Genomic DNA, 21,361 nt, shown 5'->3' with positions numbered 1-21,361 from the left:
TTTTTATGCTCGAGTCATTTATTATCAGCCACAGGAATGCTTTAGAGAAATATATAATCAGATCAAACAGTTTTAGAATGAATTTTTTAATAAAATTTGAATTCATAAAAAGGAGAAGAAAAAAAAACAGGAAATCAAATATTGTGCTTGAATGTTTTTATTCTTTCAAAGCATCAGTGCAATATTACCATTGTTATCAAACAATGTGTTTTCATAATTCGAAATAATTCATCATTTGAATTTCAATAAGTGCCAATGGTAGATATCATGGAAATGACAGCATGGTAAGAAACTTTCACAATCCTTTTTTTAAAGTGTAAGGAATGAAATAAAATATTTAGATTTGAAATAATATATTTGGAACAGAAATATATTTGAGTAATGGTGGCTTAATGAGATACATATTCAAATGCAATCAGGACAGAATATTTACATATCATTTAAATAAACAATTGGCTGCAAAGATAAATAATACTTTCTTTAAAACTCATAATATAAAAAGCAAAGCTATTAAACGAAACTATATTTTAAGAGCATTTTAAAACAAACATAAATTATGATAAAAAGCAACAACATTTTTTTTTTTTATTATTATTATAGAACAATTATACTTTGTAAATGGAAATGACATGAAAACAATGACAGTTAATTGCAGTGATTTGAAGGCACTTCCTTGGAAAAAATAATTTACTCCAACATCTCTGGAGTTTCTTCGTTTATATCCTCAGGACCTACGACACATACAGAATTGAACAGAATTATGTTAAGATTTAATCATATTAAAATGTCCTTTATATTTTAAATCAATACTTTTAGGATTCGGTTACAGTTAGAAAAAAGAATGAGGAAGACAGCGTACGAAATTAAGTTCCTCAACCAGCTCAACCTGTCATACACAGAAACAATGAACTTCAGACTTGAATGAATTTCTCTCCACTTCAATGGAAATCACTTATTCACATCATAAAAGGCAATTTAACCATTTCTAATTGATTCAGATGAAAACCAGTCTGAGCAAGAGTAATCATAACCTAATAAAACCACCATAATTCACCAGCCCCATCATTTGACATTCAGATTGGTAATGGATTCTTTCACCTTTCACTAACAGGTTCTTTGAGTGTCTCATTCCAGCTGATGATGTCACAGCACAGACTGATTCCAGCGTCACAGTTTGGAGGTGAACTATTTTGAATATGTTTCTAGGAATTAAATGAATAATGTTTGATTCTTTGACACATGAGCTCGGATTGACTTGACAAGATTGTTATTTAATCACTTTATTACACAATCTAATATACAATTATTTGATCTATCAGAAAAAATGCATTAGGCAACTGCAACTTGGCAAAAAGGAAAAATATCACAGGACAGGAAGAGTCTGCTAGATCCAAGCTTGTGCATTGCTTTTCTTATCAATTATACAGACATAAATCTGAAATCAGAATCAGTTTCTTTAAGACTGTATACATTTAAATTTCAATTGCCAGAACATGAACTCTTGGGAGACTTTGTTACATCACTTTGTATATAATTACTTCAAAGTGATTTGTTGCACGCATGTTACAATGCAAATTTATGCCTCTCTGGAAGTTCTATTCTGCCTGTGTGAACCGTGCATTAACTGCATGCCTCAGAATGTACCAGATGGCCATGATTAAACTGACATTATATCTTACTCAATATTTCTTCTAAGGTTTCAGTTAAAGAAACATGCAAAACTTTCCCAACAGTAACCGGGAGCAGGCTTGGCTATCATGTTACAAATCTTGCCATTTCAGACAATAATAAATACACACAAACACATAATAAATATACAAATAATAGTTTATATACTCATAATTACATGTGTTAAAGCAGCTTTGTACTTACATGCAGTTTCTATGATTGTGTGCAAAGGGGACTCATAGCTAGCCTTGTTAGCAATCGTGCACATCTTTTATAATCTGTTGGGGACAAGACAAAAGAAATGAAAACAAGGAATTTTCGCTTTCACAATGTTAAACAGACATTGACACTCTGGCTTGTGCTGTGTGACATGAAGCACACGTCACCACTTCAAACGCACTGATGAAATTCAGTTTTAAGTGGAGCTCTCATGCCATCACGGGGTGACGTATAGAGTATGAACATAGCTAAGGGTTAGATGGATCCCTGTAAATAGCTTCATCTCTGCCCCAGTAATGTACTTGATGGCCTAAAATGACTGTGTGGGTTCAAGCACCACATGCTTCCACCCTTAATGGTGTTTGTGAAGTCTGAACATCCCATTGCTGTCCTGTTCCAAGCACCGTTGCCGTCATTTTCTCTCAAGGTACTGCCACGTTTCCCTCCATCCCGTTTAAAAGTGACACTGTCAAAGCAGAACTCAAACACTACAAAGTATCCTGAAAGTATACGGCGTGGAATAGCTTTGGATTCGCCGTTGCCATACATGAAAACGTATCTTGTGTTAAGTTTACTGCAGTTTAGGGAGCATTTATGTCATAAAAATGCTCTGGAAGACAGAAACTCTGATTTACGTATGAATTATTATGCATTTGTCATTCCCAGCGTTCCTCGTGGCTGCCAAATACTCACATACAGCTGGTTGGATTTGCATGTTTACAAAGCCCATCATACGAAATAATATCTCTTTGTCATACGCATGCTGCACTTTCTTTACTACTACTTTCAATAATTCATAGATCCTGATTTAGAAGAGAAAAATCCACAGTTTCTAAGGTTGAATTTCACAATTCTTCCTTCTGAGAACCACAGAGGAGGGTCGTGAAGCAAGTTCACAATACATCGCTGGCCACTAACACACAAGTGTTTTTACTCAAGAAAAATAAAACAAAACACTTGAACGGCCATTGTCCAGAGGAAACAGGCATCTGTTGTGACCCAAAATATAAATCTGATCATCACTATGGGAAGCTGGTTTGTCTTTTATTTTGTAAAATATAAAATGTAGTACAATTGAAGAAAAGGAGCCTTGATTCGTTTGGACATTTATGCTCTCTATACAGAGTAACACTTTAGCTGCGCCTTTAGATAAGCGTTATTTAATGGAAAACTCTAAACCTCTCCTGAACACTATGAAGTCCACGAGGACTAAGGGTGGAGGAGCATTTTCACTGCGGTGTAATGCCCTGTCAAAACTTTTTATTTTTTACTTCAGAAAAATAGAAATGTAGGCAGCATTTCTAAAGTCTCTACAAAATAAACAAGCACAAACATATAAGCAGCATAATACAAAAATCAACTAAGATCATAACATAATTCTAATTTGAAACTACAGGGAAACATTTCATGTCTTTAAAGTGATAGTTCACCCCAAAATGAAGATATTTAAAAAATTTTGGGTGAATTATTTCTTAGTTAAAGATATACGTACATGACGGTCTGGAACATTCCCTTGTATTGTGATAAATTCTATGGAAATGTGTCCTGCATTCAGATGGAAACTTGACTGGTCCTGCTTGAAACAACAAAGGTTTCAACCATCAAATTAGCGTTTTATAGATGAATTACTCTGGTGAATGAAATCATTTAGCTTTTAATTTCAAAATGTCTGCTTAAGCATTATGTCTAATCTCACAAATTTGTACAAAGAAAATGGTAAAGTTGCTGTAACTTTTTCACTTGTGCAGAAACCCAGAAGGAGAATTAGCACATGCTAACACTTGACATGCTATCACAAGGGCAGAGACTTAGTGATTCTTATTCTGGCAAAGCTCTTACAAAGTTTCATTGTATGAGCTTCCGGATAACAAATTTGAACAAAGATTCTGCAATGAATAATCATCTTAAAAGCGCTTTTCCAAACAACATTTGGCTGGAGCTCATTTCTAGTGAGACAGATTTCAAATTATGCCTATAATGAGAATAAAAACAGAGGATGTATTCAGAATGGCTACTGAATACTGCACAGTATATATTGCATACTACTTTTTAAAAATAGCAAATGAAACAGTGTTATTCCACAATCATCATTTTAAACAGAATGCTACCTTTTTGTCACATGACCTGGCTACATTTGTCACATGACCTCATCAAGTTACATGCTGCATGCGAGTCAGTGAATGGTGTCTGGTTATTATCTTTTTCGAAACCAAGTTTTGTATAAAAATGGCTTTTATTTTTGGCAGTCAAATTAAATGAGTCAAGAAATAGATATTACTTCTGTTTCACTCCTGACACTGGAAATGGAAGGTCAGGTTGAACGCACTACATTGTAGAATACAATATTCGACAAAGTAAACATGTGGCAAATGTAGCAGGTCATAAGAAAAAGAAATTCCACACACTGCGCATGCACTGTATACTGTACATATTATATACTGCAGCAACAGTAAGAGTAGTATGTTAGTACGCTATTCTGAATACATAGCCAGTAGCCACACATCTAGAACTCATCTAGAGGGCTGCTTGAAATATTTAATACTGCAAGAAAGATGAAACATATTGAAATGGGTTTTTGTTTACCTGTAAAATGTTCTATAAATCTGTCTTTCATGCTCATGTCTCTTCGGACAACCTCTGAAACAAAAAGACAAAACGACAGTGTTAATGTTTTTGCCACCACTGTACCCAGCCTAATCAATAAGACTCAACGCTAGTAAATATACCCCTTCATCGATACCAAACCAGAAATGTGTTCTTTTAACTCATATAATACTGGATATTAATTAGCAATTTGACCATTCTTAAATAAACTGAAATAAGCAATCGATACTGTGGGTGAACAAACAGACTCACCAAGTAGCTTCCTCTCAAACTGAAGCAGTTTGAGAAACATAGAAGCTGTTATTGCATTTAGCTTGAGGTTGGTTGGATGGATGAAAATGGGAAAGAGCATTGTATTTTTGTGAAGAAATGTGTCTCTGTCTGGATATATTATCAGATATTCCACTATAATTTGTGTCTTCCAAATCAAAATGCACACATTATTTTTTCTTTTCTTAAAAAAATAATTAATTCTTTCATTGGTGTAATATTGTTGATAGCCTATTGCGATTTTAAAGTCTGTTTTATATGTATAACAAAACATTTTTAAGTGTAAGTGTTTAATGAGTTGAAAAACACAAAGCCTCTGCCAAGTGGCAGCTATAAAATATGTTTTATAGAAATGTACTGAAATGTACTGGTATATAAAACACTGAGATTTCTGTTCTGAGTTAATTGTGAATATTAAAAAAGAAACTTTACAAAGAGACAACTTTGTACAGTATAACCATTTGCTGTGTATTAATGAATGTGATTTAGCCGGGGAATGACTATGTCATCAGCTTGCGTCCAGCTTAGTCACTGAATACACTGTCTAGCACATGGCATGAAGTCATTTGTAAGTCTGCTTACTTTGCTATCTATATAGAGACATACTACTGACTTCTATTGTTATTTAATAAAGACATTCTTCATAAACCATTTATTTTGTTGACAACCTCCCCAAAGGTTTTGCAAAATTGATAACATGATTTCAGTTTGCATCAGCCCATAATTAATGATGAATTTACAGACAGTTTGTTAATAGTCTTGTAAATACTGTTAGCAGTTTGTCAGATCTCAAACTCATAAATGCCTGCAGTGTACAAACATGCAACAACCTCTTGGAAAACTTCCCCTTGTAAGGTGATGATATAACCGATTACAGTCATATACGCCATGTGTTTTACTGTGGTGACTACATGCTTGACGTAAGAAAGACGGGCAGTCATTTAAAGCATAGATGTAAAATGCAATCCCAGATTGATAATCCAGCGCTCAGTAAATCTGCTAGAGCTTGGGGTCCTTGCTAATTATGTACAATCTGTGGCCCGCCCGACCCAGGGACACCGTCCCCACATGTAGACCATATCAGTTCCAGCCTATCGGAGTAAGGAGATTATTGCATGCAAAGTTGTAATGCCTATCAATGTCAGGTCCACAAATCCATGCAGCAGCTAATTTTAACCTGCCTCAGAATGTAGGATAACCAACACTGTGTTATGAATGAGTTCCTCTCTCATTCAAATACAGTGACTTTCTACCTTTTCGATGTCTACACAGATTCTTCTACTGAGGGCCATTCTTTTCCATTTTTAATAAGAAAATCATGGAGATGATGCACTATTAAACACCCATCAAGATAATTCCAGGTCTATACACGTGTTGTCGCACCTGAGTCTTACATAAGATGACTAAATGCCTATACTAATGGGCTGTTCTATTCAGAAGGGTACAGTACAGTGCAGTGTGTTGACTGTTTAGATTATATAAATTTCCATAATCAACTCAGTTTTCAAAACTAGCATGTTTTCACTAGATTAAAATCATTCTCATTGCAAAACTTTAAAGGCAATAAACTCATTCAAAGGTCATCCAGATCAGCAATAGCAGATGTTTATGGGTGTAATTTTTCTTTGGCACACAAATTCTGTGTAACAACACGTCAATAATTTTTTTTCTTTTTTTTTTGTTATGGCTAAGACATTTAAATAGAATCAGCCCAACCAGAAAACTGGCACCGGCACTGTCAAAATTTCATGAAATTTGTTTTATAATTAAATTAAGTAATGGGGTATCACAGCAGTGAAGAAACCACGTAATAGCAAAAAAACAAGTCTTTGTCTGTATTTGAGTATAATAAACTATTCCCAAGAGTAACAGAAATGCTAAAATGCCTCTGAACACATCAAAACACTGGACAGCTTCTAGATGTGACATGGAACATTCAGTAGTTGCTGTTAAATGACACATATTTAGTTCAGCACAAATGCCAACACTCTTTGGAAAATTACACCAATAAGCACGTATTATTATTCCAGCATGAACAATCTCAAGTACATACAATTTAAAGGCACAAGCAATGTTCAATAATTTCAGCAAAAGATATTTCAATGGAATGTATATATATACATGTGCATCTCAATAAATTAGAATGTCATGGAAAAGTTATTCTTTCTTTTTTTTGAAAGAAATTAAAACTTTTATTCAGCAAGGATGTGTTTAATTGTTAAGAAGTGGTAGCAAAGATTTATATTGTTAGAAAATATGTATATTTTGAATAAATGCAGTTCTTTTTAACTTTTTATTCATCAAAGAATCCTGAAAAAAGTATCGCAGTTTCCCAATAAATATTTGTCAGCTCAACTGTTGCCAACATTGATAATTCTAATAATAAATCAGCATATTATAAACATTTCTTAAGGATCATGTGACACTTTATACTGGAGTAATGGCTGATGGAAATTCAGCTTCACAGAAATAAATTATATTTTAATGGATATTAAAATAGAAACCATTATTTTATATTGTAATAACATTTAGCAAGATTACTGTTTTTTTCTGTATTTTTGATCAAATAAATGCAGCCTTGATTAGCACTTCTTTAAAAAACATTACAAGTCTTACTGATCCCAAACTTTTGAACGGCAGTGTATATATATTCATCTTCGCATAATTCTACTATATTTGCTGTACTAAGATGAGACTGAAGTTATTCGTTTCAAACCCTTTTACAACTGACCATCCTGGAGGGTCACGTGACAATGACCATGTTAACCATTACAAATGTAGATGGGGCTCTTATCTATTACGGGGGTCTTATCTATTAATGGTGTCTCAGAAAGCAAGAAAGTAATTGACAAGGATGGACAGGCATCTGGCTTTTGTTTAAAGCAATCCATTCTTGTTGGTATACAGAGGTAGAATGTGACTGCACAACACATTTGTTAAGCAACATGTATGCTAGGGGGCTGGGGAATGTAACAGTATACAGCAATTATAAATAAGTAAAGACTACATAACATCAAAAAGTTCTAAAAAGCCATATTTCAAATGTTATATTTGTGAGACACATGGAAATGTCAGTGCCTAAACGTGCAATTGGGAATCATTTCTTGCTGTTTAATCAAAGCTGTTTTTTTAGTGAGGTCAGGTTGATTAATCATATGAAATAATTGTTTTTACTTAATAAATGCGTTAACCAAGTCGTTACTCACCAAGTGCAGATCATCAGCACACACCATTACATGACAACCAGCATCACGATTTCTCAAGCTTTTAAACTTGTCTCTGAGCAGTTCTTAGATCTACACTGATGATTTCAACATTATGTGATCTGTCTAACATGAGCATTCATTTTACTTCACTCTGCAGATCAAAAGAGTGTCCCTTAATCCAATTTCATGTCCTTTTTTACTGAACTTTTTTTCAAAATTACTCAAAGAATACAGGTTATGTTATTGTCTTTGCAATTCAGTCATGATATGTAAGGCAAAATATGAACAGCTGTCCATGCATTAAGTGATTAAAGCATTAAAAGTGCAGTTGATATGCACGAAAAAACTCCCACTAACAGGAAGTAGTTAATGCCCAGGATTACTTTTGTATCATCACCTGATCTCAAATCAGCTTACCTAATGGTCTGCTGTTGTCCGGCTTGGACAAATGTGGAGTCTTTTCACGAGAGGAAAACTTCACCTCTTGAGATACAGAGCCACTGGTGACGCGTCTGGACGCGGGCTTGTCCTCGATCACTTGCAGGATTAGATTAAGCAGAGTTTTCCTTTCTGACTCCTTTACCTCCTTGCTGTCCATGCACTGGCTGGAGGTGATGAGCAAAAGAATCATACTCAACAATATGTGCCTTCTCTTCTCAGCCCGCATGGCTTTCCAGCCTGATAAACGAACAAAACAAGCAAACATAGCCATTACATCCTCGTACTAAAAGTTCTGACCGTGCGTAAAATACGCAGATGCCAGAGCAGTGGCGCAGTGGTCCAGTGTTTATGCAGTAAATATTACATCCAGATTCGAGTCCTACCTAAAACTCTCGACCTGTTTACACTCTGTACTTTCTGCAAATAAAGGCAAAACTAAATAAATAAATAATACAACTGTACCTAAATGTACATGAAATGACCCAAAATCCAACTATTCTTCATTGTCTAGGCTACGTTTACACTTTTTGAAATCTGAGAAATAATCAATTCACTATATACTATAATCTTAAAGTATGTACTCACATAAGCAAACATAAATAGAAATTTACGCGAATATATATTGGTAGGTGTTTCTACCTCTAATGATGTGCACTCAAAGTTGTCAGAGAAAAATATATCTTCCAACAGTTCCTGTTGTCTTGTGTCTTTCTTGAGAACACGCGTCTTGTTTTTATACGTCAAGTGCGAAGCTTCTTGAATTTAATACAATCGATTTCGGGTGGGTGGCAAATGTAGACCTCTTTCCCTTAGGTTTTTTTTTTCCTCAACTCGTGGTCAGTTCCTTTGACATTCGCCCCTCCTTTCGTTTCAAATTCATCACAGAAGTTCAGATAACTATAACAAGTGTCTCAAAACTCCTCTCTGCGGTTTATTACAAGATTCATAGCTGGCAGAGGGCTGGACGCGTAAATGTTCTTGGAGATATCCATCGCGCCATGTCCCCCCAGGGAAATGATGGGGAACCTCAAGTATTCATATATCCAGATATACTTGCTTAAACGTAGTCGAGCTGTGAAAATTACGCCTGGATGTTTTTGTTCATGGATGGTCGGGTCTTGTGACTGCACTAAGCGCGCTATCCTGGTAAGCCCCGCTTGTTTCCACCTCCCAACTGAAGTTTGCACTTGGCTTTGTGCTGGTATTACACGCTTAACGCATAAATTCCAAGGTTCTTAACTTTTGTATGTCATAACAAGCAAACACAGATCAATGGTCTGATTAAAATGATCATTGAGCATTTAAATATTTTATAAATTATCACATTATTTCAACCTGTTCTCACGCCTTATGTAAAGCACTCGAACCTTGATTATTTCTTTAAGCTTCTTAATATTTCTCTGTAGCCAGTGTTTTCCCCACGGGGGTCTGTGAAGGTCCTGCAGGGGTCATGTCCTGGAAATCTGGCCTTCAAGTTTGATATCAAGTTTGTATGTGCGTAATTATGTGTGATGGTAATTACATTTTCCACTTTTGAGGGAAGATCTGAATGAAACTTTGCTTGTATTAATTGCAAAGTACAAAAATAGATTAAAAAAAAAGAATGGTGGCATTGATGGCAATATTTATATACTACTACTACTACTAATAATAATAATAATGTACAGCAGTTATTTACTATTAAAACATAAATAAAAATGTAGCCTATACATAAATACCAAACAAATGTACATTTTTACAAAAATAAATAAATAAATAACATAAAAACTATACTAACCTTGGCTTATTAATTGCAAATTATATAAATAATAAGAAATTGTTATGAATTTAAATTCTGAAATGCCCTAAGAAAACAAACAATCAAAAAAAGTAGACACTTTTTAGGAGAAATTAAAAAGTCTGGGTGGTGGACAATCCTACAATAGTGAAATAATAGTGACAATAATTAAAGTGACAATAGTTTAAAACTGTGATCTACCCATTAACCCTAGACTGATGACATTAATGATCTATCCAGGGGATCCCTGGGTGTATAAAAGTTGTAAACTCCTTCTCTGTTGAATCCATGTAAAAAAAAAGTACAATGTGAAAAGACAAACAGTTTCACACAGCTCTTGTTGCTCTTACAGGGATGTCACTGAACATGCTTCTCATATGGGAATTGGAAGGAAACTGCCTTGCTCACTGGGTTCATACTGACATTAGGAACAGAAAAAATAATCTTCAGATACTTAAATGTCACATTTGCATGAGGACATTTCAAACTGCTTTACTTTTGAAGTAACTTTTTAACTTTACATACGGTCATGACAATGGAATGCTGCATTTTCTGCATTGCAAAGCTTAATCTCAGCACAGATAGAAGCTACACTGATCGCTGTCCTAATATGGCCTTTAACTAAATACCTAAGACATATGATTATTGGAATGCTGTAGTCTACTTAGGATACTTAGGATGTTTTAAAGCCTCATATGAACTCTAACACTTACGGACAAGCAATAAAGATGTTGTACTTGGCGACATCAAGCGGTGTGTTTTCAAACTACAAGTAATATCGCTTTTCCCCCATACATCCACAGTAGTCTATAAGTGCATAAAAACACATTTTTACAGTTATTTTATTTCGTCAATAAATATGATTTTGAATTAAGCTGTAAACTTATATTTATATTAAATGATTACTTAAATTCTAGGAATTTTCGCGTACCTGTTGTTAAGATGTCAAAATGTTACGTTCATACTAGGGGCTGAATAACTCACAGTAAACTAATAATACAGTTAGTTTGCAAATTGCAACTATATTGGTAATTTGGTTGCACCATTTGTTCCACTTGAAGGCATAGTCATTAAACTCTCCTCGAAGTTATGTTTAGTCGCATAATATGACGTTAACCTTTATTGATCCGATAGGAAGCCCTAAATGTATAAACAGAAGCATTTAAAAGCTGTGCGTTTCACTTTTATCTTGTTAAGGTTAATGTTTTGAACTTGCGTAGGCTAACTGTCAACGGTAATAAATGACATTTCCACTAAAATTATATTTTATTTAACGAGAGTACATGCCAACAACATCATATATGTGTACATTAATGACATCTGTCGGGCAAAACGTTGATGTAATTCAATCAGCGGGCCAAATTTCCGTTCGACATTTGATCTTCTACCGTTCTACGTAACCGTTACCTTAGAAACAAGTTGACAACAACTTTCAGGCAAGTTAGTCAGCCATGTATCAAATTCCTACTGCTCTAGAAATGAATTTAATTCAAGAGTCACATTATTTGTTGTCGGGAGTGTCGTTCTAACTGTTAATAACTTTATCTTTAGCCCCAAAAAGTGGATGTTTTAACTACCGCTACAGACTCTTATTTGTGATAGACGTGGAGAGGAAATGCTGTAACTCCTGCGATACAAAGGAACCGTAGAGATTTTATCAAACGATGTCGCACAGGTTTGTAGGTTACAGTGACAGTAAATGTGCTTGCAAGAAATGATTGCCTCAAAAATGTAAATTGTAAAATGTCTGTGTTAGTAATTCTTCTAAATGTTACAACATACAGTCTCTTTCATGTTTAATTTAAGGTTAAGATATTATTTAATTTTATTCTCATATAACTAGCTTAGCTTGTATGCATCAATCCAATGAGTAAAACAGTTTGTCTCTGACAGCACATACAATACACTTTGGTCTGAAGCTCATGAGGAGCTCAGCTGTTTGCTGGACGAAGAACTCCCAGAAGAACCTCCCCGTCCTGAGAGAGACAGAGTGGTGTTCTTCCAAAGGCTCGCCACCTTCTATGTCCGCTATGTGCAGATCTTCAGGCAGCTAGAAGAGGCTTATGACCAAAGCGTTCACCCCCAAAAGAGGCGTGCGATTAGGCAGGTGCTGGACAGTGTGATAGGCCGTGTTCTGGAGCTCAAGAACGAAATGGTGGAAAAGGAATTTTCTGAGTACCACTACATGGATGACATCATCCAAGACCTGAAACTAACCCCTGTGAGTGTCTTTAATGCTGTAATGGACTTAATAAATGTATTTAAACCGTACACCATCATCATTTCAATCATGTTTGTCAAAGGAGGACCTTGAGATTCCAGTTCCCAGGTATTTCATTTGGGAGCGGAACAAAGTGCTGCAGGACAGAGAACGAATGTTTGCTGCTATATTAAACCAAATGGATGTGACAGAAAAGGCAGGAAAGAGTTCAATTGCTCATGTTTCATCATAAACAACAATAATTGCATTGGTTTGTGCTTACATGACTTCTCTTGCCTTCCAAAGCCTCCTGTAATGCGCATGTTGACTCTGGAGAGGGCCATTAAAATCATCCAAGTGGCTGAAAGAGCACGGCAAGGACGACTGAGGGCAAAGTTCATGCGAGAGATCCATAGAGACTCTGAGAGACAGAGGAGAGCTGAGGAACAAGAGGCAGTTAGCACTGACCAGGCCGCAGTTTGTATCCAGAAGGTAAAATATACTATTATGTTCACACAAAATAGTTATAATTAATGTATTACTATTAGTTTACACTAAAAAAAGTTTAGAAATACAGTAAATTTCTTAAACTAATTATAATCTCTGTTTAGGTGTGGAGAGGTTTCATGCAAAGAAAAATTACAAAAAGGCTACGTGAAGAGGAAATTATATTTCTTGGAATGGTAAAATGAATTATGTATCTCTACCATTCAAAAGTTTAGGGTTGATGTATTTTGATGTGTTTGAAAGAAGTCTCTTATGCTGACCAAGACTGCATTTATTTGATCAAAAATACAGTAAAACAGCAATGAAATATTGTGAAACTTTATGTGAAATGTTGTGAAATATTGCAGTTTAAAAAAACGTTTCTATTTTAATATATTTCAAAATGTAGTTTATTCCTGTGATGGCAAAGATGAATTTTTATCAGCCATCGCTCCAGTCTTCAGTGTCACGTTATCCTTCAGAAATCATCCTAATATGCTGATTTGTTGCTCAAGAAATATTTATTTTTATTATAAGTGTTAAATGAAAAAAAAAACAACAACAAAAAACAAAGCATTTATTTGATATAGATTTTTTTTTTTGCAACAATGTAAAAGTTTTTTTTACTGTTACTTTTAATCAATCCTTGCTGAATAAAGAGGTACTTTTTGGGTGCTTTATAATACATGCAAAGTACATTAACAAAGGTACCTGCTTTGTATTAATAGTCAAACATAAATATTTCAAGTAAGTCATAAATATTTTGGAGTTCATTGTGCTTCTGCAGCTTGACTACATAGTGAGTATACAACCACCTTGTTGCCACCAGTAGATGGAACTCTAATACTGTTTCTTTTTATTTCATTCTCTGGCTGTGCCATCTTCAGGCCATGGATCCAAAACTGTCCTATCCATCCCAAACCGAACTGGACGCCTTAAACAATGAGGCCAACAGGCGGACCAGACAAGACGAACATGAAGATGACTATCAGAAATCCATTGGATCTGTTATTTATCAGCTCAGGGAAGTGGAGGGCCCAGAAATGAAGGAGACCATGAAAGATCAGATCCGACAGTGGTTCATTGAGTGCCGGTGAGTGGGATCCCTTGCTGATGGTTGCACACAATTAATATTACCTTGGTGTTTTACTGAGCATATGTTATCAACATTAAAATGAGTACTTGTGAATAGTGATGCAACAGGCTCATTTCCTGACTACCCAGAGGAGGAGAATGGAGGCTCAGCTCTTATATTCGCAGAGAAAACACCTGAGGAGGTAAATACAGCGGGTAAAATAAGTATTGAACACGTCACATTTTTCTCAGTAAATATATTTCTAAAGGTGCTGTTGACATGAAAGTTTCACCAGATGTCGGTAACAACCCAAGTAATCCATACATACAAAGAAAACTAAACAAATAAGTTCACAAAGTAAGTTCTGTGTAATAAAGTGGAATGACACAGGGAAAAAGTATTGAACACATGAAGAAAGGGAGGTGCAAAAAGGCATGGAAAGCCAAGACACCAGCTGAAGTCTATCAGTAATTAGAAAGCAATCCTGCCCCTTGTCAGTGGAAATTAATATTAGCTGGTTCAGTCCCAACTGATGGCCTATAAAAAGGTGTCTCATTACCAACATGTCACACAAGAAACATTTCATGATGGGTAAAAGCAAAGAGCTCTCTCAAGACCCTCGCAACCTTATTTTTGCAAAACATACTGATGGCATTGGTTAGAGGGCCACGACCAGGTGCTCCTCACAAGATTTCTGACAGAGGAGTGAAAAGAATTATCAGAAGAGTTGTCTAAGAGCCAAGGACCACTTGTAGAGGGCTTCAGAAAGACCTGGAATTAGCAGGTACAATTGTTTCAAAGAAAACAGTAAGTAATGTACTGTATCCTGTATACACCCTCACCATGCAAGACTCCATTGCTGAAGAAAAAGCATGTTACTTATCGCGAGAGGCAAAAGGTTACGTTTTAGCCGCATAACATTGGTTAATGGAAACGCCGTCATTTCGCAATACTTTTTTATCGACATTCAGAAAATATCGCCAAAGTTTTGCGCAAATCTGTAATGGAAACGCGCCTACTGATCCCAAACACACAGCCAAGGAAACTCTCAATTGGTTTCAGAGAAAGAAAATAAAGCTGCTAGAATGAATTGAATCCAATAGAAAATCTATGGCAAGAACTAAAGATCAGAGTTCATAGAAGAGGCCCACAGAACCTTCAAGATTTGAAGACTGTGTGTGGAAGAATGGGCCAAAATCACACCTGAGCACTTATTTGTTTTGTTTTATTTGTATGTATGGATTACTTGGGTTGTTACCGACATCTGGTGAAAATTTCAACAGCACCTTTAGAAATATATTTATTGAGAAAAATGGTGACGTGTTCGATACTTATTTTACCCGCTGTATATGTTCATCTTTGACCAAAACCTATGTATATATAGAAAAGGCTTAGTAGAATTACATTTGTTTGGGATGTTCTTTACCCATCCTATTCAGTATGATTATGATTAAAGAAAACTGTCATGTTTGTCATGTTTTCGTTGACACAATCATGTCTTCCTTTGAAGCTGGCAGAAGAACTGGCAGCAAAGGAGGAGGAAGATGCCAACAAAAAAACAAAGGGCAAGGAGGAGACAAAAGAAAAAGGAAAGAAAGAGAAAGTCGATGACGAGGTAAGAATTGAGGAAAGGACTTGACATGCACTTAAAACAACAATTTGTAAAACCACAATGACAAAATAGTAAATAGGAAAACACTGCAAAGAACATTACTGAATATGATTACCAAGTATTTCTCTACTGTATATCTCATTGAGTGTAGTTCTTCTAATATGTAACATAATTGTACTATCACAGGAGGAAGAGCCTGGACTGAAGATGCTACCATCTGCCTATCTGGAAGATATTGAGAGGGGACACAAGACATTTTCTGGCAAGGAAAATTGAATATTTAAACATTTGTGTGTTACAGTAACAACATATCATTCTCAAGAGAGAGGGTGTGAGTGTGATTATCTCATCTGATCTGCAGAGGTTTGGAAAAACCGAAATGAGACCAAAAATTTTAGTCAAAGACACGAGCTGGAGCTGATCAAGGAGGAAAAAATAAAAGAGATTGAGGTGGAAATAAGAAAACAGGTGACTGATGGTTCACTGAATGTCTTTTAGCTTGTTGTGAAACTACAGCTACTGCTGTTAAACTGATCTGCGTTTACGTGCGGTTTTAGATTTACTGCCGTTTTTCTTCTTAAAGTCTCCCTGAGATCAAACATTTAAGGCCACGTGTCCCTCACAATTATTGCCATTTTTATTAACGTTAATCCTAGCTTTCAGAGACATCGGTTTTTGTTGCTTGTTCAGGTGGATGAACTGATGAGACAGGAACTGGCTAATTGGAAGCTGGCTGTGGATAAAGAAAAAAGCGGAAAGGTCAAGGGTGCTGCAAAAGTACAGTAAATCACTTCTGTTTACATGGATTTATTGGATAACATCAGAGACATTGACTTTATATACAGTATGTGTTTTGTTACACATAGTAAATGAAGAAATTGAAAACTTAGTCTTTATGCACATTTTGTTTCTTACTACACAGAAAAAGAAGGCATCAAAAAGTGGAAAGAAGAAGAAGAAGGACAAAGACCTTACAGCGGATAGGTTTTTTTAGTTATTGTTTTTTTTTACGTGTCTTTGAAAATTTGGAATGGTTAAAGGGATAGTTCATATCTTTAATTACTCACTGTCATTATGTTTTACACCTGTATGACTTTTTTCCCCCCATGGAAATCAAAAGGAGAAATTTCTAATCATTGTACTGGATGTTTTTTCCATGCAGTTGCAATGAATAATGACTAAGGCTTTCAAGCTTCGAAAAACACACACACAAATGCTCAATTAAAGTGATCCTTACTGTATGACTTTTGCACTATATTTAGAAGACTTGAAATATATGAAATATACACGAGTTATATGAACCACTTTTATGATATCCATTCACTTTTATTATATGGAAATGCCAGAATATACCACAGAAATTAATTTTTTGTTTTCCACTGGAGAAAGTTAAACATGTTTGAATATGAATACTTAAGTATGACATTATAATTTTTGGGTGAACTTTTCCCATAAATGTTAAATAATACACTACTGTTCAAGTTTGGAGTCAGTAAGATTAAAAAAAAGAGGAATTTAATACTTTTAATTCAGCAAATATGCATTAAATAGATCAAAAGTGAGAGTAAAGGCATTTACAGTGGTTTAATTAAATGCTGTTCTTTTCATCATCAAAAGAATCCTGAAAAAAAGATCAGTTTCCACAAAAATATTAAGTAGCACAACTATTGTCAGTATTGATAATATTAAGAAATAATAAGAAGTGCACCAAATTAGCATATTAGATGATTTCTGAAGAATCATGTGACACTGAAGGCTGAAGTAATACAGTACAGTAGCTGCTGAAAAATTTACCTGTGCCAGGCTAAATTATGTTTTGAAATAAATTGTAAAAATATTTCACAATATTACATTTTTTTCCTGATTCCATTTTGATCATATGAATGCAGCCTTGTTGTCATGAGACTTCTTTCAAAAACATTTTTAAAAATCTTACCGACCCCAAACTTTTAAATTGTGAACTCACTGAACTCAAGTTAATCAAACTCTCTCTCTCTCTCTCTCTCTCTCTATCTCTCTTTATCACCAATGAGTCACTGTTTGAAGAGCTGGTTGAACAGGAATTGCTGAAAAAGGCAGATAATGTTAAACTAAAAGATTATCTAGGTATTTACAATCTGTTTATAATTCTCTTAGAAATTTACATATTTTGAAAAAAAAAAAAAGAGAAACAGACACTTCTAAAGCTTATTTGGCCCTTTCATAAGTTAAAATGGGGTTATATATTTCTGTAAGTGTATATACACACCTGCTCTGTTTTTAAAGGGGACTATAGCTATCTCGGCACAACTCTACGACAGACTGACATTGAGCCTATGCCGTCCTTATCCGATGTTCGGCAAGTTGTAGCACTCTATGCTGTCTTACCATTAGGTGAGTAAATTAATCGCTCAGGATTTTCTTATTTTTACCTTTGAAATGCCAACTTTTTCATATGTTGTCAAGCTGGCCAGCTAAATGGATCGAATAAAACATTTTCTTTGTCCTATAGGTTCCCAAGCAGTGCATGAGAAGGCTCCCCTGGTGAAGACCATGCTGCTAGTAGGTCCGTCAGGGGTGGGTAAGAAAATGTTGGTCCATGCCATCTGCCAGGAGACTGGAGCCAATCTGTTTGACCTTTCACCTTTAAACGTGGCTGGAAAATACCCTGGCAAGAGTGGATTGCAGATGATGCTGCATGTGGTGTTTAAGGTAAAGTTTAATGTGAAATTGGCCTAAATCTGTGATACTGGCCTGCTAATTGTTGGTATTTTGATGTATTTTGTACTCTGTATTCTGTTCAGGTTGCCAAACTGATGCAGCCTTCTGTAATATGGATTGGAGAAACTGAAAAGATGTTTTACAAAAAAGTACCAAAAGAGGAGAAGGAGGTAAAAAGTGTAACCCACTTGTGATCTGTCTAGTGGTGAAATGACATGTAATGAGCTATTTCCTTGGTTTTCATTCTGGTACACAGTTAGATCCGAAACGTCTGAAGAAAGATTTACCCAAGATCCTTAAGTCCATCAAAGGAGAAGATTGTGTTTTAATAGTAGGAACGACAAGTGATCCACACAGTGCAGACCTGAAATCCTTGTGCAAATTCTACAATAAGATCATCCTCATACCTCGGCCAGACTATGCATCAAGATATGGTAAGCTAAGTGCTTACCAAGGCTGCATTTATTTGATAAAAAAAAAATCTGTAATATTTTTTAATCATAATTACAATTTAAATTATCGTTTTTATTAAAAAAAAAAAACGTACTGAGCCTAAAATAGTGTATATTATATTTAAAAAAAAATAAGCAAAATCACAGTGTTTCCAATCATGCATATTGTCACAGTAATGTGGAAAGAGCTGATAAAAAAGAATGGAGGAGAAGTAACCAGTGCCCTGGACCTCAGCTCTCTGGCAAAGATCTCTGATGGCTACACACAAGGTCACATGGTGCAGGTGGTGCGTAGCATCTTGACCGAACGGCGCATTCAGCAATTTCCTAAACGTCCACTAACAGCCTCAGAGTTTGTGTCTCCACTTGCAAGAATCGACCCTGTGTTTCAGGAGGAAGAAGAGGCATTAAAAGTAAGTAAAATCTCTCAAATATCTGATACCATGGCTTTTCATTGCATTGCACATTTAATTTAAAAGCTAACTTGACAATAATTTCTAGTGCTCTCTCTCTCTCTCTCTCTCTCTCTATATATATATATATAGAATAAATTTAGTTTTTTTTCTCCATAGAACTGGTATGCCAAGACTCCCCTTGGAAAGAAGAGAATTAAAGCTGCCTCAGGGAAAGAGGGTGATGAAGAGTCCTCAAAAACAGGGAGCAAAGGTGGCAAGAAGAAAGGAAAAAAGTAACAATATAAGTGTTAACATGAGCAACCATAGTACCGCATTTCCCTGCCTTTACCAATAAATGTATCAATTAGCTTATGACATCATTATCTTATGACAGTATGCATGTTTTTTGTTCAGTTGTAGATTAAAATCCAAATTGAGGGGTGGAAAAGAGCTTGTGGGTCTATAAATACACAGATACCATCTCCATTAAAGAGGAAAGGCATATCTCCTAGTCCATTTAAGAGTGTAAACCCCAGCGTGAAAAACATGATCACAGGGTTTATCGTATCTAACACTCTGTACTTCCCCTCGATAAACTGGCATAGCCTGAATATTTTTGCAACTGACAAGAAAGTGTCACTGTCAGTACTAACATGCTTACACCTCAAATGCAAAGTGCTGTATGACAAAAATAATGAAGATACATTAATCTGAGTGATATAACAGTCAGAGATATGATGGCTGCTAAAATCTCAGATTAAATTTAGATTCAATTATTTTAACCAGTAAAATTCTTATTGTGGTGGGTTAAAAATGGCCAATGTAATGTAAACGTCTATGGTAAACACAAACATTTACATGCCACTTACTTTGGTGTTTCACCACTTCATTAGATCCGTCCAGCAGATTTATATAAAGTGTTCATTGTACACTACTGATCAAAAGTTTGTAGTCTCTTATGCTCACCAAGGCTGCACTTGTTTGATCAAAAGAACAGGAAAACAGTAATATTGTAAAATATTCTTACACTTTAAAATGACTGATTTCTATTTTAATGTATTTTAAAATGTAATTTATTCTTGGATGACAAAGCAGAATTTTCAGCAGCCATTAATTCAGTGTGCAGTGTTACATAATCCTTCAGAAATAATTTTTTTTCTAATATGCTGATTTGGTGCTCAAGAAACATTTCCTATCATTATTAGTACTGAACACAGTTGTGCCATTTAATATTTTTGTGGAAAACATGATATTTTGTCAGGATTTTTAAATGAATAGAAAGTTCAAAAGAACAGCATTTATTGTTTTGTAGCAATTCTTTAATGTCAGTTTTGATCAATTTAATTAATCCTTGCTAATTAAATGGATTAATTTCATTATATAATAACCCCTTATTGATCCTAAACTAAACTGAACCTGAACTAAAAATGTGTTTTTATTAATGTCAAGCTAATAAGTTTCCCTGTATAAGAATTCTTCCTGGGTCTGCTGTGGGTTGTTGGGGTCCATACATAGAGGTGAAAAGACAGTACGTGCTTCAGATCAAGGACAACTAATGGGAGAAGGGGATTTTGCAGCCCCAGTTAGACATGTGGAGTTGTGATTGGTCTGGGCTGAAACTGAGACAGCCCCCCAGTCTAGGGTTTAAGGGATTATCTCAGATCAACAAATGGACAGCCACTCTTTCAAAGCAGTGCAACTCAGTCCTGGTAAACATGTAGATCTGCATATTTTATAGAAGTAGAACTTTTGTGCAGTGCACTCTGAGCTCACAAAGTTAAAAGTAAGGTTTTGGTGCTAATTTATAATAATAAGCTGCACAGCATCAACATCATTGATGTTCAGAAGTACATGCATTTTTTGCTCTCCCTATAATTACACTTACATTCCAACTGTGTCATGGGTACTATAGAGTGAATTTAGCCAAACTGCTTTACGTTTATTTATATATTTCTAAAGCATGATTCTGACAATGTGTATATAAAATAGTTTGAGTCTATTTATATTGATTCAAGTTGAACTATAATGAGAATTATAATCATAAGAATTATAGCAATTATAATGGAGTGCAATGCAATATAATAGTGTGAGCAACAAGGTGACTTCGAGTTGATTTATGGCACTTGGTAAATCTGTTGTCAGCAGGGTAGAGAGAGACAGTACCAAAGGACATGTGAAACTCACAGAGATGGGATCCAAACAAGGACCTGTGAGCTTAGGTGAAGTGTTCAGCTGTTTCGTCAAGTTCTAATTTCA

At 35.3% G+C, this 21,361-nt stretch overlaps 2 protein-coding genes across 4 annotated transcripts; one reads left to right on the top strand and one right to left on the bottom strand.

Annotated features, from left to right (window-relative positions):
- Nucleotides 1-606: 606 nt before the first annotated feature.
- On the bottom strand, nt 607-9,848 carry LOC107657934 (protein FAM150-like). 3 transcript variants are annotated; one of them, XM_016446277.1, is made up of 6 exons: nt 9,048-9,848; nt 8,385-8,645; nt 4,471-4,524; nt 3,380-3,463; nt 1,873-1,946; nt 607-731 (listed from the first exon to the last, which is right to left on the bottom strand). In XM_016446277.1, exons 2-5 carry the CDS (start codon nt 8,632-8,634, stop codon nt 1,882-1,884), a joined length of 453 nt encoding a protein of 150 aa, XP_016301763.1. In that variant the 5' UTR covers nt 8,635-8,645; nt 9,048-9,848; the 3' UTR covers nt 607-731; nt 1,873-1,881. The 3 variants fall into 3 exon arrangements, with proteins under 3 accessions (XP_016301763.1, XP_016301762.1, XP_016301764.1); XM_016446276.1 differs by having other exon boundaries at nt 9,020-9,847; XM_016446278.1 differs by having other exon boundaries at nt 3,380-3,460; nt 9,020-9,846.
- Nucleotides 9,849-11,488: 1,640 nt separating this feature from the next.
- On the top strand, nt 11,489-19,665 carry LOC107657937 (IQ and AAA domain-containing protein 1). The gene is made up of 19 exons (XM_016446281.1): nt 11,489-11,860; nt 12,079-12,406; nt 12,489-12,602; nt 12,692-12,877; nt 12,997-13,068; nt 13,759-13,964; nt 14,064-14,148; nt 15,457-15,561; nt 15,745-15,820; nt 15,920-16,026; nt 16,249-16,335; nt 16,481-16,543; nt 17,583-17,664; nt 17,824-17,931; nt 18,050-18,249; nt 18,342-18,428; nt 18,515-18,692; nt 18,885-19,123; nt 19,283-19,665. The coding sequence occupies exons 1-19, from the start codon at nt 11,850-11,852 to the stop codon at nt 19,400-19,402; spliced, it is 2,454 nt and encodes an 817-aa protein (XP_016301767.1). The 5' UTR covers nt 11,489-11,849; the 3' UTR covers nt 19,403-19,665.
- Nucleotides 19,666-21,361: the final 1,696 nt, after the last annotated feature.

The sequence above is a fragment of the Sinocyclocheilus anshuiensis genome, unplaced genomic scaffold (genome assembly GCF_001515605.1).
Source record: "Sinocyclocheilus anshuiensis isolate Anshui unplaced genomic scaffold, SAMN03320099.WGS_v1.1 scaffold107, whole genome shotgun sequence".
NCBI lineage: Eukaryota > Metazoa > Chordata > Actinopteri > Cypriniformes > Cyprinidae > Sinocyclocheilus > Sinocyclocheilus anshuiensis.
This window is presented reverse-complemented; position numbering and strand designations above follow the sequence as displayed.

Bases quoted from the DNA above. Each gene is read 5' to 3' on its own strand.
- LOC107657934 (XM_016446277.1), bottom strand. From the start codon at position 8,634: ATGCGGGCTGAGAAGAGAAGGCACATATTGTTGAGTATGATTCTTTTG. The intron at 4,525-8,384 runs GTAAGCTGATTT...TTTTTGTTTCAG, and splicing joins GGACAACAGCAGACCATTAG to AGGTTGTCCGAAGAGACATG. The intron at 3,464-4,470 runs GTAAACAAAAAC...TGTTGTTTCAAG, and splicing joins ATTTATAGAACATTTTACAG to CAGGACCAGTCAAGTTTCCA.
- LOC107657937 (XM_016446281.1), top strand. The intron at 16,544-17,582 runs TTTTTTTAGTTA...TCTCTCTTTATC, and splicing joins AAGACCTTACAGCGGATAGG to ACCAATGAGTCACTGTTTGA. The intron at 18,429-18,514 runs GTAAAAAGTGTA...TCTGGTACACAG, and splicing joins TACCAAAAGAGGAGAAGGAG to TTAGATCCGAAACGTCTGAA.